At 51.1% G+C, this 12589-nt stretch overlaps 3 protein-coding genes across 3 annotated transcripts; 1 reads left to right on the plus strand and 2 right to left on the minus strand.

The window, feature by feature from the left end:
* Positions 1–32: 32 nt before the first annotated feature.
* On the plus strand, positions 33–3609 carry CC1G_12943 (hypothetical protein; the record flags this gene model as incomplete). Its single annotated transcript, XM_001839940.2, has 9 exons — positions 33–305; positions 366–1049; positions 1105–1446; positions 1500–1645; positions 1705–2102; positions 2160–2351; positions 2412–2523; positions 2583–3289; positions 3347–3609. The coding sequence occupies 9 exons, from the start codon at positions 33–35 to the stop codon at positions 3607–3609; spliced, it is 3117 nt and encodes a 1038-aa protein (XP_001839992.2).
* Positions 3610–3797: 188 nt separating this feature from the next.
* Positions 3798–5107, minus strand: CC1G_14015 (hypothetical protein; the record flags this gene model as incomplete). The annotated part of the gene is made up of 4 exons (XM_002911931.1): positions 3798–3841; positions 3917–4382; positions 4432–4599; positions 4655–5107. The coding sequence occupies 4 exons, from the start codon at positions 5105–5107 to the stop codon at positions 3798–3800; spliced, it is 1131 nt and encodes a 376-aa protein (XP_002911977.1).
* A 501-nt stretch (positions 5108–5608) lies between these two features.
* Positions 5609–6458, minus strand: CC1G_14016 (hypothetical protein; the record flags this gene model as incomplete). Its single annotated transcript, XM_002911932.1, has 3 exons — positions 5609–5769; positions 5828–5980; positions 6032–6458. 3 exons carry the CDS (start codon positions 6456–6458, stop codon positions 5609–5611), a joined length of 741 nt encoding a protein of 246 aa, XP_002911978.1.
* Positions 6459–12589: the final 6131 nt, after the last annotated feature.

A 12589-nucleotide genomic window follows, 5' to 3' on the forward strand; every position in this document is an offset into this window, starting at 1 on the left:
ATTCGTCCTCTTCGCCGCCATCTACTTCAATTATGGGATTTGGGTCTCGCACGAATATCACCCACATTGTTGGTGCCCACAAGGTTCGCCCTATGCGCGCAACGCTGGTCACGGACAAGAAGGGAAGGAAAAGAGTTAAACTAAAGCCCACAATTCCATCACCTCAAAAGCGACCACCCTCACCCTCTACTAGCGCCAAACGTCGGAGATTGGATGAAGACAATTGGACTGACGATGAAGGAGGCGGAGGCGTCTACATACCGTTCGGTCCTCAGGAGCACGTGGACTCCAAGGCACGCACAAAGGTACGCCATCCGTAGCAAGTGCAATGTAGCCTGTCTAAAAGCGGGTATTCAAACGCCCAGGATTCGAATGATTACATGGAGGAATGGATTCCCAAGCAGATGGACTATCTCGATGCCCTGATCCGCCGGGAAGTTCCCCCAGACTGCATGGACTGTTCCTGCTGTTCGGCGCGGAGTAGCGCTCAATGGTGGAGATGCACAACATGTCCCGGTGCACCTCTGTACTGCGAGGACTGTTGCCTCAAGTCGCACCAATTAGACCCGTTTCACCGGGTGTTGGTTTGGACAGGCTCCCACTTCCGACCGTCCTGGTTGTGGAAGTGTGGGGTATACATTGACCTGTGTCAGTCACGCAAGTGCCCACGGGACTCCGACGTCGATGTCGATTCCCCACTCGAGTCTAATGAAGGGATAAACGACTGGTACAACAACGATGACTTCTCATTTGGTAGCAAGCCCCCAGGGCGTTCGTACCGAGGAATGAAGGTCGTCACTGTCGTTCATCAGAACGGTATCCACCACCTCCCGTTCCACTTCTGCACTTGCGTGGAAGGAGAAGAGGACGAGTACCAGCTCCTTCGGATGGGTTTCTACCCAGCAACATCCACCGACGTTCGAACGGTCTTCACCTTCACAATGCTCGATGACTACCTCCTGGAGACTATCGAGTGCTACACGTCGACCTACCACTATTACTCGAAGCTGAAAAGAGCCACTAATGAACCATTCCCGGATACGGTTCCTGTTAGTCTGTTTCTGCCAATTGATGTTTCGTCGAAGCTGACTTTCTCATTTATAGGATAGGACACGCGAGTTGCGACGAGTAGGGAGGCAGTGGCGACGTCTAAAAGAGATGAAACGCTACGGGTTTGGGCATCTAGGTGTATCTCCAGGGAAAGGGCAGCTCGCTTTGTTCTGTGCCGCTTGTCCTCAGCCTGGAGTGAACCTTCAGGATGGCTGGGAAAACGATCCAGATGATTGGAAGTATACCAGAAGTTTCGTGGCCGACGGGAACTTCACTTGCGTTCATCGGAAACGGGAAAGTGGAAGTGTTGGTGTTGCATTGAAACATGGTGAAGGGTACATGACCAACCCTGAAAGATACGCGAAGCATCTTGCAGAGGTGACTGAAGTGAATGAGGTGAGCTTCATGAATTTTCGGATTATACCTGACCAACTCACCCTACTACTTAGACGCCCACATGCCACGAACATCGTGCAATCGCCGATAAGTCCAAGGTTCGCAAAGGGCTAGACGTCACAGGCATTGGAGCGGTCGCTTGCATGCGACATGGAGCATTCGCACCAGGAAGTGTCGTCGACTTTCAGAAAGGAGAACGGTGAGTGGGGTACTTGTGTCCCGGTTAGACGTTAAGCTTAACACTAATGAACCATTTAGACAAGCGAACATGGACTATTCTTTGTCAGAGGCGCTCAAGTACACGTCTACCGATCAGAACAAGCGGGTAATCTTTGCGTACGATATTAACTGCCAGTTTAGCAAGAACCTGCGGAAGCGAATGAGCGAAGGTCGTTACCTGAAGCTCAGAGAGGACCTCGCTATGGTGTATGGCATTGGCCTGTTTCATGTCCATGCTCACCAGGAGTCTTGTCTGGCAAGGTATTCGCTATCCTTCATCAAAGGCGCAGGCAACTCGGCAGGAGAAATTCTCGAGTCCCTGTGGGCCGTCGTTAACGAGGTGGCTAGAGTCACATCCACCATGACCCTGGGGCATCGTATGGAAGTTCTGGATGCAATATTCGGAGACATCAACTGGAAGAAGATGTTAGGACTTAGTATGTCGTCTTGACCCAGCTTTCAGCGCCATTCTGACTAGTACTCAATCATTTCAGCTCCGAGTATCTGCAAGAATTGGCTGAAAGCTCGCAAGGAGTTGGCAGCCGCAAAAGAAGCGCTCGCTGTACTGAGCGAATCAGCATCCGAAGCCCAAAGGAAGGAGTGGCAGCAGCAACTCGACGAGATGAACGTAAAACGTGGGGAGGACGTGGCTGTCATGGACGCTCTGAATGCGAAGATTGTCAAACGTGAGTTCTTAGCCTATTTAGAACATTTCATGGCGTTCATGGGTCTCTTACACTCCTCAGCGCCTACGATGGCAAAGGTTCGTACGACATTAATGGAAATCGAAAAGAAGAGCGGGAGAGGTGTAGGCGTCACCTCCTGGCTATCTATTGGCATGAAAATCCAAGAATCACAGTCAGTGTTCAAACTTATGAGTGCGCATGGCGATATACTAATAGGTCTATCTCTTACAGAATCTCTCTCAAATCCTTCATTCGAAGTCTACCAAAGGAACTCAGCGATGAACAGGCACTCGAGGTGGAAAAGCGTCGAGAACAGTTGTACAACGACATCGACAGCTTCTATGAAGCGGCTACCCACCTGTTTCCAGACGCTGACCTGGAGTCCCTCAAATGCGACCTCCCGCCGTCTGACGATGTGCTCGTGGATGGTGAGGACGAGGAGGACAATCCCTTCTCTCTCACACATAACCAGATGGAAGAGGTCAGATTACCCCTTCCCAGCTGTTTGTCAAGCTCCATAAGCTCGACCTCCATCGAATTGGCCGGCAGTAAAGAACTGAAATTGCGCCTTTCCCAAGCCGACGACGCCCTGGAGGGTATAAGGAACGACATAGGACACAAGTCCTACCTTTACCGATCAAACGTTCGGCTGGCCGAGGGGAAAAAACAGAAAACGCGAGGGTATGCTGCTGTGAAGAATGTTAACGACAGCCTTAAGAACCATGTAAAGGTCTACAATCAAGCTCGATGGGCGATGCGGCGTTTGGGGGCCGACGCCAAAACACTCCAACGTTACCGACCAATCGCACCTGGGGACACCAAAGCAGTGACAGCTATCTACAACCCTAATGCGCGAGGCCAACGTAACAAGTCGCTTTCGTGGATTTGGACGATGGATGTGGCTGGGGATTCGGCGAAGTCAGAGTATCTGGAAGAGTGTGGGTCTGATAACATGGCTTTTTCGGCGGGATCACTAACGGATTTCCTTCGAGCAGTATACCGGGTGAACTGGTTGAGAGCCAGGTCGAGGTTCGACAGATGGAGGGAGGAGTACAAACTGCTCCGAAGCGAGATGGATTGGATTCTTAATTTCTTCTCCTACAAGGAGGCGGAATGCAAGAGTTGGGCCCTCAGGAAGGAAGATTCCCCTGGACACGTCGCTTATGCCCTGAGGCAGGCAGATATGTGGCATCTGCTCTACGCACAGGCAGACAAGGCCTTTCAAAAGACGTTGGATTCGGTCAAGGAGGGAAAATAGCACTCGTAGCTACGCTGGATGTCAGATAGAGTAGCTGGTGGCCGGTTGAACAGCCAACAAAACCTTTCTGTTTTCGCATATGAGTGTTCGGGGTTCATGCATTGAATGTGGTGGAGACAATCGACAGAAAGCGTGGTATTATAACAGATAATTTAATACAAATAGGAGCAGAATAAAGATTAAAGTCATTAAGAATTTAACCTAAGCCATCGAACAATCTCAGGGTAGCTACCTGTAGACCATAAATCATCGACCGAGAGAGAGTATGAACCCAAAACAGAATGGAGAAGATCTTCGCGAAACGAACCAACGACGGTCGCGAAGGAGTTGTCGGGATGACTGGTCCAGCCATGCGTAACCAAGGCTGGAAAGGTCAGGATGACGGTACCGGGGTTGAACGGGAAGGTGTGTCCTATATCAGTGAGGGAAAAGCGGTTGGTACGAGAGAACCCGACGGATAGGAAACTCTCGAAAGCAAAAGTCGGTGTACGGGGATCATGGTGAAGGGGAGAGTCGTGATTGCAATATACCTGTAAGTTGGTGAATGGAGCGCCCCAAAGATCGAGCAGGTCGCGAAGGGTCCAGGACTGTTCCACTCCTGGAACCTCCTTGCGATAGACTTTCTCGTAAACGTCAAGGCCCAGGAAGAAAAGGGTGGGCTGCACGACGGCGAATACAGCCCCTAGGATTGGAAGACTGTCTTCGAGATCAGAAAGAAGGGAAGCGCCAGCGAACTGGGGACTCGTAAAGACCGGCGAGGGTTGAGGAAGAACCTGGATGTGTGGTGTAAGCGATGAACTCGTCCAGAACGGGGTGTCGTACCTTGTCACCATCAGTAAACCCTAACGGGAATAGATCCACCATGCCACGAGGAAAGGCCTCTGACTCTCGGAATAGGGAATCATGGTTCCTCCAAGTACCATCAGGAGAGGTGATAAAGGGGGAGCGTCCACGAACACGTGCATTGCCTATTGCGTCACAGATGCGAGCCTGAGACAAGATTCAGACAAGGTACATAGAAGACAGGATTATAGAGAGGACGAACCAATCGGTGGGCTTGGATCATCCCTGGAAAGTGCCACGCGACAGGGATATTTCTGGAGTCGAGATACACTGAGGGGGAGATGTTGAATTGAGAATCTAGTGGGGGGAAGTTGGCGCGGAACTCTTCCTCGCTGTCGACGTCCGCGTCCTCCATGAATGCGAAGGCATAGCGTTCGAGAGACCAGGCCAGGTGATCTTCATAGAAAGATGAGGGATTGTAGATGATGAAGACGTGGGAAAACATACATGGATTATCGAGGGCCTGGAAGATGACCTCCACTATGTGGATGAGCTCGCTCTTGATGGCAAGGTCGATCTCGTCGAATTCATGGGGGATCTTGTGGTTGAGAGTAAAACGTTGGTGAAAATAATGCTGGCAAAAACGACCATAAAGATAAGCTTTACGAAGACCGTCGGGGAGGGCCCGATGGTCCTTAAGAGGTCGGAGATTCATAACTCATTGGGGGAGGGAAGAGGGTGAAAATGTCTTTGATGTGCGCCCCAGGAGCTTTAAACATAGGGCGATCGCGGAGTTGGGCGGAGTTTGAGTCTCTGGTGTGCCGGCGTAAGGTGGGAGGGAAAATTTGAGAAGAGGGGCCTACTGCCATGACTATGGAGAGTGTAATGACTGTGTTTAAGAACCGCCATGGCCATGGTGCGTTATTGCGCCGACCATGGCTACGGTGATACCTTCGGAATGTATATGAATCACCCGAATCATGGTAATTCCGAAACGGACCAAGTTGCATCATCAGGAGTAAACATCCGGGCTATGGTTATCGCAGGGGCCGAGTGGGGCGCATGTTATCGCCAATATGTTACTGGGATAGAGAAGACATAAAAAGGCCTATGTAATTGAGAGAACATGCCATCCAGGATATAATCAACATTGCCGGAGAATGAGACACACAGTGTATTGAACACGAGAGATGTTATCTAATACGATGGGTATCATTTAGCTTTCGAAAAGGAGGCGCATGTAGTGACAGCGCTTCAGAAGGTCGCGACCGTCATGTAAAGCCTTGACAGGGTCGGCACGATCATCGTCTAATATGGTGATCGACCTGTCGACGACGTCACTTATGTACAGCCAGCGCTTGCGGATACGGAGGGAAACTGTGCAGAAGGTTAATTTCGAAGGCCAGAACAACGACGAAGGTTAAGACCGACATACGGTTAGAGATGCGAACGTTCTCCATCCTGATCAGCGCCAGGGTTTCTTCGAGTTCGGCAAGCTTGGAAGCGCACCGAGTAGCCCCTGTGGTTAAAAGATTGTGACGAAGTGCCTGTTGCGCGGTAGCCAGTAGGTCATGAGCTCTGTCGAGCGCTAAAAAGACATTGTCAATACCTCTTCGAGGAGAATTGAATGCTGACGGACCGTGGCATACACGACCATCCAAGGAGGCCAAGCTGGAGGAGGGTGTTTCGCCAACCATGATATCGCTCTTCATGGCTCGATACTTGGCAACGAAATCTGCGGCATTGCGTGGGGTTAGAATTTGTTCCCGACAAAGCTCTTCCGCAAGATACTGATCCACCAGTTGGCACTTTTCGAAGCCAATGCTATGGTCAAGGAAACAGTTGTGGCACCACATCCCACCATCGATGGGACCGGCGCAGCCATTGGCACAGTGGGGATGGCCACAGGGCGGGTAAACATGTCCATGGGGATGCTCCAAGGTCCAACGGTCCCAGCGACCATAGTCTCCTTCAAGCTGGAAGGCGGCGTCTACGGCAGGATGGGCAATAATCTGCTCGTCGACGAGGGCGAATCCTGGGGGGGTGGAATCCTGGTCACTGTCCATGATTGTGGGATGGTGCGGTGTTCAATGCGATGGAATGAGATAAGAAGAGAGAAGAGAAGTTTGCACCATGTCGTGAAAGTCGACGAAGCTTGCGTGAGGAGGGTAGAGCACCAGTATAGACATTTCCCCATCTGGTCGACCAGCGCACTGGAACTGACGATTACAGATGTTGACCAGGGCTCGAGTGATTGAGGCGATGTGCGGTCACGAACAACCGAGCGATGGTTGGAGTTGCCGTTCCTGCACCCCAACTCGGAGGATAGTCTCTGAACCCTGGTCACAGCACCGCAGCTGTGGTGTCAAAGGTGTACTATCCCAACTCGGAAGATAGTGTCAGGGCCCTGGTCACAACAACCCAGCTATGGTATCAAAGGTGTACACCATGGCTAGGGCGTCCCATTCACCTACCGGTCGTTTTCCCCGCTGCGATTGTCAATGCTTCAGCTGGGGTTAATGCCGACCCTGTGGTCCTAGTGTACCATGGCTAGAGGGGCACCATGGAGAGGGGGATGTCCTCGTGTTGACGGTCCGAACGCCCGGGCTATGGTGTAGGAAATATGGTACCATAGCCCGGGCGTTGGCTATGGAGCCCTGGGTCAATCGTCACAGTTATGGCCAATGCTCCAGCTGGGGTTATTACCGCCCAGAGCACCGGGGGGTATGGGGTATGTGTACCCTGGCTAGTTGACCCTCGCCAGGGGGATGGTTTCGAGTCCCCGACCCGTACACCCAGGCCACGGTAGACGACGGATGTCACCATAACGCGGGCGTTGGTTATGGAGTCCTGGGACAATCGTCACAGTTATGCCCGATGCTTCAGCCGGGGTTAGTGCCAACCCTGTGGTCCCAGTGTACCATGGCTAGGTGGGTACCATAGCCAGGGGGATGCTCTCGAGTTCCTGATCCGAACACCCAGGCTACGGCGTAGGTAATGAACATTATGGACCAGGGTTGGGGTTATAGTTCAGGCTGGCTACTTGAACGCCCAGGCTACGGTGTAGGAAATATGGCACCATAGCCCAGGCATTGGTTATGGAGTCCTGGGACGATCATCACAGCTATGGTCGATGATTCAGCTGGGGTTAGTGTCGACCCAGGGCACTGGTAGGTATGTGTACCATGGCTAGGTCGGTACCAGACCGGAACACCCAGGCGGCGGACACCCCACCGTTGAACCATAGCTAGGGGGATTGTCTCGAAGCCTTGGCTCGAACGCCCTGGATACGGGCTACGAAAGATGGCACCATAGCCTGGGCATTCATTGGACTCGAGGTGAGCTAGTGGTTGTGGTTTTAAGGTCCTAGCTGGGGTAGCCGTTACCAAAGACCCTGGCTCGGCCAATGCCTTCGCTGATTGAACCCTAACATCCGAGCGAGGGTATTAGTTGGAAAACCGTGAATGCACGCAAGGGTATCTATTCACTACTAGCTCACTAGCATACCCAAACCATAGCCATGCACAGGGCATAGTCATGACGATTGTGACACGAGTATATTGGCAGCCAGCGGTGCAAACCTGTGGTTGCGCGTTACACTGGCTATGATGATGGTATCGCGTGCGGCAAGACCATGGCTATCCCAAAATACAACGTACATAACATACAAAATACAACCCGACCTGCTTTGTTCACATCAACATATTGCTACTGACCACCCTGCGAAGTCACCAAGGTCGAGGGGCCCTACTGAAATCGAACGAACCCTATCGGACCAACTGAAGAATCTGAACATCGACCAACCGACTCCATCGAAGAACCAAGAAGACCCTGAAACCGACTCCGACACCGATATGGCCGGAAACAATAACAATAACACCACCAAGAACGACTCAAAGAGCGACAATGGCAAAGTTATCCCCAAGAGGTTCAACGGAAATCGCTACCACTACCAGGCATTCCGCGACGCCGTCGATCTCTTCTTCATCACAGACGACAAACACGATACCGATCAGAAGAAGATTGCCTTCGTCCTCGCCCTACTCGACGAAGGAGAAGCTCGTATTTGGCGAACCAACTACCTCAGACAATGCCGCAAGAACGGTAAACTCGACCTCGGAAATTTCGACGAACTGCTCAAGAAACTCGATGATACTTTTAAACAACCTGAAGAAGAAGATGAAGCCCTCTTTGCCCTTAACAACATGAAGCAACGACCCAATGAACGCGCGGAACAGACGATCACTCGATTCAGAGAACAAGCCTCCCTCGCTGGTCTCGATCTCACCAAGAACGATCGCATCGCCATCGACTACCTCAAAGACGTCCTAGACCCTGGTCTCGTCGACAAAGTCTCCCTTGACGTTAGAGAACCCGATACATTCGAAGAATGGGTTAAACTCGCCATCAAATACGACCGGGTCTATCGACGCAACAAACTTCTCAAGTCGCTTGGCAAACGGGGAAATACACCCAACTTCCGCAAGACCCTCAGCGCCTTCGCCAGATCCACCAGAAACAACTCCGAACGAGATCCTGATGCCATGGACATTGATGCTATTTCCACCGATGAACGAACTCGAATGATGAAGACCGGCAGCTGTTTCTACTGCCGTGAACAAGGCCACATCGCCAAGGAATGCCCCAAGAAACGCAAAGATCGAAACTCATCCACCTCGAACGATACCAAGAAGAAGACCCCTCGAGAAGCCGCCAAATACATCCGAAGACTCCTCGCTCAATACTCCCCAGAAGAAGAAGCCGAAATCCTCGAAGCCGCTGGAGACACCCTCGATGAAGACGAAGACGACAACCAGAAGGATTTTTGAATCGGGGAGCGGTTCAGTCAACGTACGCCTCCCCCCAGCTTGATATCTATTCTGTACTAGTCACCGAGATCAATGACCACACTATGCGCGCCCCTATTACTCTCATTGGTGAAAAGACAGGAAAAACCGTTGACACTAAAGTTCTTATTGATAGCGCAGCAGGAGGAACCTTTATCAGCACAAGATTTGCAAAACGACGAAACATTCCCCTTCGACCATTACCTCGACCACTCAAAGTCAACAATGTTGACGGAACTCCAAACAAGGAGGGAGCAATCACTCATTTTGTCGACTCATTGGCTCGATTACACGGCCGAACGTTCCGGATCCGATGGTATGCAACAGAGATCGCCCACCAAGATCTAATCCTGGGCCTCCCATGGCTCCGTCGTGCAAACCCTATCATCGACTGGAAGAAAGGAACACTCGATTGGCAAGACAAGATCGACCCCGGTAAAATCGAAAATCACCTCCCTCGAACAAACCTCTCCACTCCAAACACAACCACCGTCGCCGTAATGTGCCTTCTCGAAGACGAAACAGACCAAGAGGGCGAAACTCCTGTCGTCTGGATCAACGCTAAACACCACTACAGCTCAACTCCTGGCCGCCACAAGAACCAAGAAAAGAAAGAAAAGAAGACTATCGACGATATCCTTCCAGAACCATACAAGAAGTATCGACACCTATTCGAAGATCGCCCAGAAACAGCCCTTCCTCCTCACAGAAAGTGGGATCACAAAATCGACCTCAAACCCGGATTCGTTCCCAAAGTATTCAAGACTTACCAACTCACCCCAGCCGAAGATCAAGAACTACAGAAGTTCCTTGAAGAAAACCCTCGACTCGGACGGATCCGCCCATCACAATCTCCGATGGGATCACCTTCTTTCTTCGTCGCCAAGAAGAACGGGAAACTACGCCCCTGCCAAGACTACCGCTATCTCAACGATTGGACCATCCCTAACGCCTATCCACTACCTCGAACTGACGAACTCATGGATCGACTCCAAGGGTCTCGGTACTTTACCAAACTGGACATCAAATGGGGGTACCACAATATTCGAATCCGAGAGGGAGATGAGTGGAAAGCCGCCTTCAAGACGAATCGAGGACTCTACGAACCAACTGTCATGCTCTTCGGAAAACGCAACTCACCAGCAACCTTCCAGAACATGATGAACGACATCCTCGACGAAGACGACGGAAATCCCAAACCTCTCAAGACAGAAGGATATATGGACGACCTCATGCCCCACGGAAGAACCAGAGAAGAATGTCGAGAAAACACATTAAGAACCCTCGCCAAACTCGACAAATACGACCTCCCCCTCAACCTCGAAAAATGCATATTTGAAGCCACCGAAGTCGAATACCTGGGTTTGATTGTCCGACATAACGAACTCAGTATGGATCCCACAAAGGTGGAGGGCCTAGCCAACTGGCCAACACCTAAAAACGTCAAACAAGTCCGACAATTCCTTGGCTTCGGGAACTTCTATCGACGATTCATCCGAGACTACTCCAAGATTGCTAAACCACTCAACGACCTCACACGAAAGAACAACAAGTTCGAATGGACAACTGCTACCGAAGAAGCCTTCCAAGAACTCAAGAAGCGATTCACATCTTACCCCGTTCTCCGCATGCCCGACTTCACCAAACCTTTCCAAGTTGAAGCTGACGCCTCGAAATACGCTTCCGGTGCCGTCCTCACGCAAATGGATGACGACGGAATCCGACACCCGGTCTGTTTCATGTCCAAAACCTTCAACGATGCCGAACGAAACTACACCATCTTTGATCGCGAATTACTGGCCATCATTCGAGCCCTTACCGAATGGAGACACTACCTCCAAGGGTCCCCCTTCCCATTAACCATCTTCTCCGATCACAAAAACCTTATCTATTGGCAAGATCCGCGGAAGATTACCCCCCGACAAGCTCGCTGGCGCGTATTCCTCGAAGAATTCTCTCCTTACGAAATACGGAACACCCCTGGAAAACAAATGATCCAATCTGACAACCTCTCTCGACGACCCGACCTCTGCCAAGAAGATGAAGAACCCGAACTCGTCACCATGTTACCTAAAGAAGTCTTCGTCAATCTCATCAACCTCATCGACCTCGACATCCAAGAAAGAATCCTATCCTCCGATCAAAACGACGACAGTGCAAACCAAGCTTTACAAACCCTCCTTGAAGAAGCTCCCTCGGATCTCCGACAAGATCTCTCCGATTGGACTTTGGAGACGAAAGAAGGCCGACGAATGCTCTTCTACCAAGGGAAAGCTTATGTCCCCAACGACTCCGACCTTCGACGAGAAATCGTCAGAAAACACCATGATTCCCCCACTATTGGACACCCTGGTGAAATCGGCACTTTCAACGCAGTCAAAGAACACTACTGGTGGCCCGGAATGCGACGATTCATCAAATCTTATGTCGAAGGATGCACCGAATGCCAACAGTACAAGATCAATCGTCATCCTACTAAACCCACCTTGGAACCTATTGCCGCCCCAACTTCTTCCCGACCATTCTCCCAAATATCGATGGACTTTATCACCGATCTCCCACCATCAAAAGGATATGACTCCATCCTGGTCGTGGTGGACCACGGCCTTACGAAGGGGGTAGTCCTTGAACCTTGCCATAAGACTATTACCGCCGAAGAAACCGCCCAACTTTTCCTTAATCGAGTCTTTTCCCGATTCGGATTACCGGACAAATTCATCTCCGATCGCGGACCGCAATTCGCAGCTCGAGTCTTCCGCGACCTCTGCAAGCTTCTCAAGATCGACTCAGCTCTCTCCACCGCCTTTCACCCGCAAACTGACGGGGGAACCGAACGAGTCAACCAAGAAATCGAAGCATACCTGTCCATTTACTGCACCATGAACCCCGAAACCTGGACCGATCACCTCCCAATTCTCGAATTCACCCACAACTCTCGACCCCACGCTGACCGAGCCTTGTCACCATTCGAACTTATCATGGGAATCAAACCTACAAGCTCTTCCTGAAGCATTCGACAGAACGGACTATCCTTCGAACGAAGAGCGCATTAAATCCCTTGACAAATCTCGAACAGAAGCCCTTGCCGCCCATGAACTCGCCCGATCTCGTATGATTGAACGATCCCGACGACAATGGAAACCGTTCAGAAAGGGACAAAAGGTCTGGCTCGAAGCGAAAAACCTCAAACTCCCTTACCAATCAAAAAAGATCGCTCCCAAACGACTGGGCCCATTCGAAATCACCGATGAAGTCGGCTCCCGAGCGTATCGCCTTGCCCTACCAGCCCAATGGCGCATCCACAACGTTTTCCATGCCAGTCTTCTTTCACCCTTCAAAGAAACCGACGA

Source organism: Coprinopsis cinerea (assembly GCF_000182895.1).
Source record: "Coprinopsis cinerea okayama7#130 chromosome 2 map unlocalized cont3.2, whole genome shotgun sequence".
In the NCBI taxonomy this organism is placed as follows: Eukaryota; Fungi; Basidiomycota; class Agaricomycetes; order Agaricales; family Psathyrellaceae; genus Coprinopsis; species Coprinopsis cinerea.